Below are 11,373 nucleotides of genomic sequence, written 5' to 3'. Positions count from 1 at the left end.
TATATATTCTATATACATGATTCTTTGCATTTGACTTTAGTATTTTGGTTGTGATGTGAAGGTCTGCAGGTAAACTAAATTTTGGCAGACTCAGTCAAGTCGCTTTAGGTTCTGGAATTCAGCTGCCCAATTTTTCACTGGTCGGTTTCGCTGCATGCATTGTCGGTTGATAAATAAGATTTTGACAGAATCAAGCCGTTTTAGGTGTCCGCTGTTGAAAACCCATAAAACGTTGATCGCGGACTAAAATTTGGCTCTAAAATCTCATCTCTGCTTAGATGTGTTTGATTTATGAATTATGCACATATGATTTAAACAAACAGTCAAACCAATATTTTTCTGAAATTGGGCTACACTCTGAAAAAGTGCTTTTTATTTCAGTACACGATCGGTGACAGTACAAACTGAAATTCAGCCTTTAATCTCGGTTCATTTAATTGTTTATATCAGATTTGTGAAAACTCACGCCGTTTATGGCGTCTGAAATTTAGCTTCTCAGTTTATCGCTTGTCGGTTAACATAAGATTTTGAATTTTTGGCAGGCTGAAACCATTTTAGGTGTCTGAAATTCAGATACCTTATTCATCTCAGGTCGGTTAAAATATACGATTTTGGCAGACTCAAACCGTTTAGGTGTCTGAAATTCAGATACCTTATTCATCTCAGGTCGGTTAAAATATACGATTTTGGCAGACTCAAACCGTTTAGGTGTCTGAAATTCAGATACCTTAATTTATCTCAGGTTGGTTAATATATAAGATTTTGGCAGACTCAAACCGTTTTAGGTGTCTGAAATTCAGATACCTTGTTTATCTCAGGTCGGTTAAAATATGCGATTTTAGCAGACTCAAACCGTTTTAGGTGTCTGAAATTCAGCTTCCAAATTTATCGCTTGTCGGTTAACATTAAAATATTTTGAATTTTGGCAGACTCAAACCGTTTTAGGTGTCTGAAATTCAAATACCTTGTTTATCTCAGGTCGGTTAAAATATGCGATTTTAGCAGACTCAAACCGTTTTAGGTGTCTGAAATTCAGCTTCCAAATTTATCGCTTGTCGGTTAACATTAAAATATTTTGAATTTTGGCAGACTCAAACCGTTTTAGGTGTCTGAAATTCAGACACCCTATTTATCTCAGGTCGGTTAATATACACGATCTTGGCAGATTAGAGCCGTTTTAGATGTCTGAAATTCAGCTTCCCCATTTATCATTTGTCGGTAATATATAAGATTTTGGCAAACTCAGATTTGTTTTAGGTGTCTGAAATTCAGATACCTTATTTATCTCAGGTCGCAGTTGATAGAATGATGTCTCGTTTAGTTTAATACGTTGTTTTTGGCAGAGTCCCTAAAAACTGTCTGCAAAAAACGCCAATTTGATTTCATAAATTAAAATCTTTGAATTTTTTGTTTTTTTTCATCAATTTTGCGGAAAAAAAATAGTTTGGAATTATTGAAAATAGTTTGGAACGCGTTAGTTGATTAAATAGCCTTTCTCTCTTTACCTTTTTTGGTGAATTTTACCACGTCCACTAGCTTGACCCATGCATAGGAGCAACTTATGAAGTCTGTTATTTGTTTGTCCAGAAATGGGTCATTGCATTTCTCGATTGTTCCAGGTAGGTTTACGATAAAACTGCAATAAATAGTACCAATTTTACCATTTCTTCGCTTATGTATGTTTTACTATTGCCCCGCTAATTGTTCTTACCAATCGTGGTTTCAAATTCGTTCCTTAACAATTTCAGCATCCGTCGACAACAATTGTGAAAGGTGCTGGCATGGTTCTGAAGGCGATAATCGAGGTACGTTTTATTCATTCATTCATCCATTCAGAATTTTCTGCTTTTGACGAACGTCATTTATAATGCTCTGCCCTTTTTTAGCTGTGATGAATGTACATATTAGTTCATTTGATATTTAAGAGGTTTTAAAGGGTCTTAATTTTGAGAGGTATTATACACACTTCAATTCAAGCCAGGAACAGTTAATGGAAAAATGAGTCAACTATAGATCCTCCGGCAGGAATCGCTTTTGCGATGCCGGTGCAATGCTCTTATCACTGAGAACGTATATAGTTGACTCATTTTTCCATCAACTGTTCCTGGCTTGAATTTGAAGTGTGTATAATACCACTCGAAATTAAGACCCTTTAAAACCTCTATAATATTCCTGCATCGTGTGAAGTGCCTAAAATCATCTGTTGATATTTATTTAGAACTACACTTTAGGAAGCTGATGAAGAAACTGCGGCAAAAATACAAGATCTAGCGCTTGTCGAGGGCGCTCTACCAAAACGCTTACCCATGGCCATGATTACACAAAGCACTGATACACGTTCGCTACTGAACATGTGCGAATTAGTGTGATAAATTAACAAATTGTTGCAGATGCATAGCCTCGATTCCATCCGGAGGACCTGAGTTATTTTTTAGCAACATTCTTAGATTCATCTTAAAACTTGTGATTTTATAATCCTCTATATACTAGCCATCTGTAAATAGTTCAATTGAGACTAACAAGCATACTCCACAAGTAATTTATAATCTTTATTGTTAGCATACAGGCAATTGAGTGGACATCTTGTGGCTCTCTGGACAACTGATCATATAACAGCAATGGCACTGCTTGTGAGAATAATGTTCGTATTAAAGTAGTTATAGTTTTTAATGTCTAAAATATACAAGAAAGTTTAAATGCGAGATTTCCTGTTTCTAACAATTATGTAATATATTTGAATGAGAATTTTTTTGCGAGGGCCATTATTTACATTAACCCATTGCAGTGATTCTGACTAACCAATCATAATAGTGACTAAATGGTATAAACTGCTTTGGTAACTAAACTCCATCATTCATCCTTAAACTATGCCAACTGCCCCACTGACGAAATAATTAAATGGTAATTCATTCAGAAGTGTAAAACCTTTTTGTAAAGAAACAATTTTGTTTGAAAGTTTTTATCTTTCCTTCAACCACCAGAGACTAAAGAAGATCATTTATCCATTCGTGACAATGTAAATCTTGCAGAAGTACGTTTTAAAGCAACAATCGTGTTCCAAAAGTTCATCATGCATGCTTGTATGTACGTATAAGCCTGTTATTTCAAGTGCTATACTTGTCTGTTAGAGCTCTGGAAAAGCGAGAGGAACGTCAAGGAATCAACTTGAAGGATATCTCTCGCATAGGAGGACAAAAATAGGATTCAAATCCAAGAAAGATGTGAGAATTTAAATCCAGTTGTTTTATTACAAGTAAGTGTTCATATTAAGAAAATAGGAAAATGTTCTAGTCGTTTAAAAGATGAAAAAGCAATGGTATTTAAACCGATCTTTTTTACAGATTAAGTCAAGATCTGACAGCGTACAACCTGATTTGGATTACAAGGTGAGTCTCGAAGTTAAGGTTAGTTTCCGTTGAAAATATAGGAAATGAAAATGTAATGAGGATTTCCTGTTGCTATGAGTATAACAAGACAAATTCAATAGTCCTGACTTCTTTCTCTAAACTGTTCTCGTAAAAGAGTTTGAAACAATTTCTTTTGTTTTCAATGTGACAGACGCGAGAGGAACTTCTGGGGCTCTCGAATCTGAGATGCGCGCAATTGCAATGGAAAAAGATCTGAGTGGAAACTACGTTGTTTTTTGGAATCACCTTTAGTTTGAAGTCCTGTACGAATGTTTAGCTGATCAACTGAAAATAGGTTAGTAATAATCCTTATACTGCTCTAGCTTTTTAACAGTTCTTCTTAAAGCGTCTCCCCCCTATCCTCGACAGCAATCAAACTCAGTAACGTATCTCTTTTATCAGGCGACTATTATTTGAGAGTCTTGTTGGAACAAAACGACGGGGAGACGCCGATAACAAATGTGTGAGTCCACGACATTTATCTATCAGGATTTAAAAATATTCAAACTACTGTCTTGCTTCCCGCTGCATAAAAAAGATTCCAGATACCTAATATATAATATACCTCAGCGTCGTATTCTCTATATTGCTGCACAGTTCACACAATGTTATTTTCCTGCAGTATGTAGTAGAAGTATAGAATCATGGATGAAACAATTCACGAATCGATCGACTTTTCTATTTTGTTTTCAGGCTCGAGTTGTTTAATAACGATCTGTACCACAGATTCCTGTTGACAACTAAACCAACTATAAAAGCAATGTGCCTTCAGGTGAGGATGTCGTGTAGTGAGAGCCTAGCCATGTGTAAACTTCGAAGAATGAATGAAACAAGCTGGAATATTTTATTCACAGGCGATGACTAAAGTTTATGGAAAATGTCAGGAAGAGATTGGCGCTTTTAATGATACCAAGCTAAGGATCATCTGTTATTGATCCAGTGTTACTACAGGAGCCTGAACTAAACTAACTTTATTCATACTGTTTCGTATTTTTAGCACTTACATGAAAATGGCATCACCCACAGGGATTGGAAGGTAAGCGCGCATTTATTTATTTATCATTACTGTCTTTATATCCTAATCTTTAACGACCATAATTTAACTTTTTCTTCTCTAGCCAGAAAATGTTTTATTGTGTTCCTCGGATGACGAAACTCTTATAAAGGTTTGTGTCAGTTGTGTATTGAACTTAATCTCAATTCCGAGTTTTGTCCGTGATTTCGTTTCAGGAAAGCAGAGCGCATTCTGCGAACGTTTTTTGCGTACATGGTGAAGACTAGCCGACGGTCACGTTCGACAGACGAGTCTCTGCGAGCAAATAAAATACTAAGTTGCGTAGCCAACACGACAATTTAGTCATGCTCTGCTAATATTTTGGAGCTCTTTCACTGTGAAAACAGTGAATTTCTAAAGAAATTAATATGATAATAACATAAAATTTGCATAGCATGACTGAAAATGCTTCATGTAAGATCACATCGAAGGAATATGCATCCTCATTGGGTGCATACTTATATGGTAGGTTAAAAACGCGCTAGTTCTTCTGATAAATTAAAGAACAGTTCCATACCTATACTTTTGTACGTGTGAAACTTTTCGCTTGATTTTCTTTTAATTGTGAGAATCCGACGGTGCAGCAAACATTAAAATCAAGCGATAACACTAAACTTGATTGTGATAGCCCTGAGTATATACCGCTAAAATAGCTTTGTTCCTCATAATTATATGCTGGATTTCCCGTCCAGGTATAACTTCTAATTAAAACACGCCTTATTTTTACTTGTATTCCAATGCACGTAAGTTAGTAAAAATCATGACAAACCCGCTGGAGGGGTAAGAATTGAAAAATAGAAAAAAAATTCATGGTGTAAACAATTTATTTCTTAGTCAAAAACTCACTCTTACATAACCCACTTATTGAAATATTTCCGCTATATATTTCAGTCAGATGGATCTCTCAGTCATTTCTCATTCCTTACTGAACAAAAAGTATTTCAGTGAATTGCTAGAACATACTTGAAGAACAGCTATAAACTTCAATTCTCAAAGATATGTTGCGTACCATGTCTTTTGATGAATGCGGATGTAAAGCGAGGTTACAGTTGGTGATAGGACATTTTCCACTAGTGAGTCTATAATGAAATGAGTAATTTGATAAGCAATTAATCTTAATCACCCATTAAAAGTTATATATGACCGCATGGAAATGATGTGATGCACATAAGGTGAGAGGGTAGTCTGTAGGAGCCTTGCTTAATAATCCAGATAACCCTGACTAATCCATTTATTTTGTAATGAGCGAATTTTTGCCCGTCGGAACTATAGGATACAGAGTAGGTCTTCACCCACTAATTATAATTACGGCGACTTGGAGTAAAATCGCTCCGAAAACACCTTTCTTGCCGAAGTCAATTTGAATGCATTGGTCCTGGTACTTTTCACGTGCAGATCAGGAAGCTGCCTCATTTAAGCGACCATGTCCTGTCGACTTATCCGCATTCCCAGCATTTGTTGCTAAAATCTGGGATGTTATGTGTCTTCAGTACGGGGTGCAATAATTAGTATCAATTATTCTATCTTCCAGCACCAAAACACCATCGAAACAATCATCAACAAAAATGAAACGACAATGCAGATAATTGTGCCATATATGGAGCCTCCAGAATTGAAACCAGTCGAGGTACAGCGTTATTTCAATTGATTTTGTTAAATCTTTACTGGGGGTTAACTTCGAATTTTATCACATTCCCATATAGGGGAATTACTGAATAAAAAAATAATGTCCAACAGTCGTCCTAATATGACATAATACTAAACTGAACATATACCATGTAGCCTGCAATATTTACCTTGCTTGGTATGTCAGTCCATCAAATCCATGTATGGCACAGCGATGGATGGAGGTGTAGTCAATGATAAGAGAAAGGTAATAATTGTTAGCGACTCCTGGGCTGCCATAATTTATTTGATCTAAAATTGAGAAACAAGGAACATGTGAATTAATACATTATTGTCCATAGTTATGAGGCTATCAACATTGTGATATCCCAGGTTCGTGCGTACCGCTACCGTGAGACAACATTTCTTAGCGAACAAATAGTACTTCAGTGAATTGCTAGAACATACCTGAAGAACCGCCATAAACTTCAATTCTCAAAGATATGTTGCCATACCAATTCGGCTCTATATGCAATAGAATCTACAATTGAGATTACAAGAACATCACTTTCACACAATTGAAACTATATGTAATTGTGTATGAATCACAAGGCCCTATACTGTATAGTAACAGCGTGTATTATGTGACTTCAATAAAAAAAAGCATATACAGAACAAAATGCAAGCTGTTTTCTTTCATATTCACATAATACCCCCAACCCCTGTATATTGGTAAGTGGCAATAAATATATTCTTGTTTTTACACGTTATATTTTTATCCTCTCGAAAAATAGCTTACATTCTTTACGCCGCCATCTTGTCCTCCCTCTATCCTACTTTATCCCACAGTATCCCTCAATGCCTCTACTGTCCGTGCCTAATCCTAAGTGTCCTTATTAATCCTAATTAAAACTGTTCAACATAATATAAATACTAATAATAAAGTATATCAGTTCATCATCCCCACGTTTATATCAGTTTCATGAATAGCTTCATGATACGTATCTAAATGTATCGTGGATTGGGGTTCCGGCTTTTCCGCTCGCTACGTCTCAGTGTTGGTGCAGTTTCTCCGCGTTTTTCAATCCCGAGATCTTCCGCCGCGTCTCCTTCATCTCCTACTGGCCATTGAACATCTTCGACTTCGATATAGTTTGGTTCTATAAATGGTTTGACGTCATCTGGGTGACGGCACAACGAAAACCCGTTTTCTTGATGTTCGACAATGAGTTTGTTCCCTTCGTCATTGATGTCGATGATCGTGAATGGTTCACCGAGGAAAACGGGATCAAACTTCCTCGATTTTCGGTAATTTCTAACACGAACTTTGTCACCAATGTTGAAATTTGATTTCTTCCTGTATTTAGAAGAGTTTATTTTTTCTTCGTTGTCAGTTTTCTTCTGTTTGTCTGCTTCCCGAGCTCTTCTCACGTCCTCTTCGGTTGCGTTAAGTTCTCGGAAAGTCGTGGCGCTGTCCATCTCGGAACATCATGGCTGCGGGAGGGATACCCGTTGCTGGGTGAGGTGTGTGTCTATAGTTGTTTAGTGTTGTCTCCAATGTTTCTTTTTCAGGAGCCCTGGTTTGATATGCAATTTTCATGGCCTTTCCCAAAGGACGCATAAACGTTTCGACTGGATTGGAGGATGGGTGAAGTGGTGGAGCCTTCTGCAATTTGATGGACTTACTCGTTGCGAAGTCGTGCATCTGAGCGCTATTGAAGGGAGGCCCGTTATCGGAAATTTGGACCTCGGGGTTGCCATACGTTGTATAAATTTCGCTGAGAGCTTGTAACACTTTATCTGCCTTTGTCGATGTAACCAGTTTTGCGGCTGGGAATCGTGATGCTAAGTCTTGTACGACGACCACGTGCTTAGATGTTGGCATCGGGCCAAATAGGTCGACTGATACAGTATCCCAGCATTTCTCGGGAACCCGGTGTGGTTTGATGGGTTCTTTTGTCTTTTTGTCAATGAACATACTGCAGTGGTTGCATGATTTGACGAATTCTTCTATTTTCTTACTCATATTATGGAAGAAAAAATGATATCTGAGTCGTCGTTCAAGTCCACTTTGGCCAGGGTGAGCTCCTCTGTGTGCCAGTCGGATGGCCGTATCTTGGAGGTTACTTGGAAGTACGATCTTTTCGCCTTTCAGAATAATACCATTTGCGGTCATCGTAAGCTTTGGAAGTATTTTCTGGAAACGTTGGATTTCTTTCGACTCTGTTTTTTCGATCCAGGTTAACCCCTGGTTGACGAGTGTTGCAATCTTTTTGAGGGTTGGATCGTTCTGAGTGGCTTGTGCAATAGTTCCAATACCCATGCAGTCGATGATCGGGGTAGTGTGAAGCATATACAGTAGGTTGTTGAGGTCGTCGGCCTCTTGCCGTTCCTGGCACGTCAGCTTCTCGATTGGTTTGGCATGTCGTGAGAGGTAGTCGGATTGGTTGATTTTCCCACGCTGGTATGTCACGGTAAAACGTATGTCTTGGTGGCGGAGCTTAATTCTGTCAGTTCGAATGGACCCTTGGCGCTTTCCATTGAAAATCGTGCAGAGAGGTTGGTGATCCGTTATCACCTGGATCTTGGTAGGGGAACCCACGAGATACTGTCGAAATCTTCTCAAGCAAAATCGATTGCGAGTGCCTCCAAGTCAATTTGCGGATATCTTCGCTCTGCTGCGTTAGTCGTTCGCGATGCTATCGCCACTGGTCGTGCGTTCTCAATGCTGTCGCCTATCGCTAACATCGCCCCGAGCCCTGTCTGGTGTGCATCCGTAAATAGAAACGTTTGTGCACTCATCTCGAAGTATTGGAGCAGCGTATTTTGCTTGAATCTCGCAATCAGGACTTCGTAGGCTGTTTAGTGTTCTGTGTTCCACTCGAATCTGACGTTTTTCTTCGTTAATACTCTCAGTTTAGCCGCTAATTGAGCGAAGTTGGGAATGAAATCTGAGTTGGACTGCATCATGCACAGGAAACTTGTCAACTCTTCCTTGGATTGTGGCGGTGTCATATGGTCAAGAGCTTCAACTTTGGCCGGATCGGGTCGTACGCCATCTGATCCAATACGTAGGCCCCAGAATTCGATTTCTGGTACTCCGAACGTGCACTCATCCGGGTTTAGTGTAATACCGGCGTTTGATATGGCGGTCATGACGGCTTCGATTGCTTCGTTGTGTTCTGCGTTTGTTGTGGTTGCCACGATTAGGTCATCATGGATAAGGTGGGCTTGGGGGATGTTTGCAAACAAGGGTTGAAGAGCCATGTTAAGTTCTCCTTGTGCAGGCTTTACTCCCATGGTGAGACGTTTATATCGGTATAGTTTGTCATTTGCGTGGAAGACTGTCAAATATCTCGAGTCCGGGTGCAGTTCTAGTTGCCAGAAAGCCGATTTAAAGTCCATCTTTGAGAACACATTTGCTCCACTGAGTTTGGCTTTGATGTCTTCTTGCCGGGGGATGGGTAAGTTGGACGATTGTATGGCTTTATTAACGTTACGAGCGTCAAGTGTCATACGTATTGCTCCGTTGGCTTTCGGCGCTATCACGGCATTGGAAATCCATGGGGCTGGTTCTGTGGCTGGGTGTTCCTCGATCACGTCTTGTTTAATCATCTTTTCGATTTCTTTCGTGACACGTTCCTTCAAGTGGTATGGCACTGGTCTGGCAGGTGTGGTGACTGGCTTATAATATGCTTGCATTTGGGCAACGAAAGACTCCCATGTCGCCTGTGCTCGTTTTGTTACATTGGGTTCGGCAACTTGCCAATCCGCGTACATTCGTCTCGAAGAAAACATTCCAAGAAATTTTGCAACTCGATCTTTTGATCTCCACTCATTCCTGAGCGTATCGTATTGTTCCAGAGTTGGTTTGGCGTCTTCGTTGGCTAATTTCCATCGTTCAATTGCAGCGTCAATAGACACTTTTGGTGGATCAGGGTATTGTGCTTCGTAACGTAGGTAGAATGATTGTATAAATTCATTAAAAGCTTTTAGCGTATCATCTGGGTGAAGATCTGGGTCGAAGTGAAGCGTATGGCCACTAGCCATTGACATTGTAATTTTGATGTTGTTGATATTTATATATATTAACCGCACGATATGTTCGCTTACGTGTCCGATGAATTTATCTTCTTACGAGGTGTATAGATGCCCGAGTTGTACGAGTTGGTTTTGTTTATTTTTTTATCCCATCCTCGTCGCCAAATATATTCTTGTTTTTACACGTTATATTTTTATCCTCTCGAAAAATAGCTTACATTCTTTACGCCGCCATCTTGTCCTCCCTCTATCCTACTTTATCCCACAGTATCCCTCAATGCCTCTACTGTCCGTGCCTAATCCTAAGTGTCCTTATTACACTGCATGAAAAGCGCCGTATTCCAAGGTATTCACATGTGAATACGGGTGTGAATAAAACACATATTGCAAGCGTATTCCGACATGGAATATTAGTGTGAATACGGCATCGTATTCTTCAGTATTCTAAGTGTGAATACGCCGTGAATATGCCGCGTATTCTGACCAATATTCACACTTGGAATATCTCACTTCTCACTTAATCCGTGTTTCCACAAAATAAATTCATCAGCTGACATTTTTAAACTTTATTTTGAATGCTGAAAAATTGAAGTGGAATTTTATAAATAATTTGGCGCAAAAACCAAAAAGCGCGCTTTCGAGTTTAATAAACATTGAACGAGGAGATCGTGCGTTTGTGGCTGTAAGAAATCTTTTTGGCGCTTATAAATAAGGGAAGAGAGTGAAGGATGCCAAGGGCTTGGTAAAGTCTGGAAACTCTGGTCGCAGTTAAAGAGCATGCCGGCGAGTATTTGTATGCTACGATTCCCACGAAGTCTGATGAAGAAAATGCGCGAAATAGAAATGAGATTGCATGGCGCGATTTCCACAGCACCTTATGTTCGCTAATACGTGTAAAATGATAACGAATATTAACCGTATTTCAAGGATTTTTTATTGTTCAAAACCGAAAACGCATATACTGTTTGTGCGTAAGGGACCTCTTCGGTGAGTGACTAAATATCGTGCAGTTGAATTCAATAGCCGGCCTATAGACTATACCCTATGACCATGTTGGGAGTAATCTCAACATTTTATTAACAAATTACCTGGTGATAAGAGGTTAATGGGTTATGCGAATGTTTAGGCATTTATTGTCCCTCAAGTCTGTCCATTAAGGAAAATATCAATATGAACAAACATGCATAATCTTTAGGTTGCCATGTTAATTTGCATAGCAGTCATACACATTGCAATGGTAGGTTTATCCACAGTTAATGTGTTTTA

At 38.9% G+C, this 11,373-nt stretch overlaps 1 protein-coding gene and 2 long non-coding RNA genes across 3 annotated transcripts; 1 reads left to right on the top strand and 2 right to left on the bottom strand.

Annotated features, from left to right (window-relative positions):
* Nucleotides 1–1,596: 1,596 nt before the first annotated feature.
* Nucleotides 1,597–4,448, bottom strand: LOC114541937. Its single transcript, XR_003689414.1, has 3 exons — nucleotides 4,412–4,448; nucleotides 1,712–1,886; nucleotides 1,597–1,636 (listed from the first exon to the last, which is right to left on the bottom strand). It is a non-coding gene; the product is annotated as an uncharacterized LOC114541937 (long non-coding RNA).
* LOC114541935 lies at nucleotides 2,285–3,232 on the top strand. Its single transcript, XR_003689413.1, has 3 exons — nucleotides 2,285–2,641; nucleotides 2,982–3,031; nucleotides 3,129–3,232. It is a non-coding gene; the product is annotated as an uncharacterized LOC114541935 (long non-coding RNA).
* A 3,160-nt stretch (nucleotides 4,449–7,608) lies between the features above and the next one.
* On the bottom strand, nucleotides 7,609–8,389 carry LOC114541928 (uncharacterized protein K02A2.6-like). The gene is made up of 2 exons (XM_028561722.1): nucleotides 7,753–8,389; nucleotides 7,609–7,643 (listed from the first exon to the last, which is right to left on the bottom strand). The coding sequence occupies exons 1-2, from the start codon at nucleotides 8,387–8,389 to the stop codon at nucleotides 7,609–7,611; spliced, it is 672 nt and encodes a 223-aa protein (XP_028417523.1).
* Nucleotides 8,390–11,373: the final 2,984 nt, after the last annotated feature.

The sequence above is a fragment of the Dendronephthya gigantea genome, unplaced genomic scaffold, assembly GCF_004324835.1.
Source record: "Dendronephthya gigantea isolate DGI-Jeju-01 unplaced genomic scaffold, DenGig_1.0 000324F, whole genome shotgun sequence".
Taxonomy (NCBI): domain Eukaryota; kingdom Metazoa; phylum Cnidaria; class Anthozoa; order Malacalcyonacea; family Nephtheidae; genus Dendronephthya; species Dendronephthya gigantea.
The sequence above is the reverse complement of the archived record's forward strand: the minus strand, read 5'-3'. Positions and strand labels throughout refer to the sequence as shown.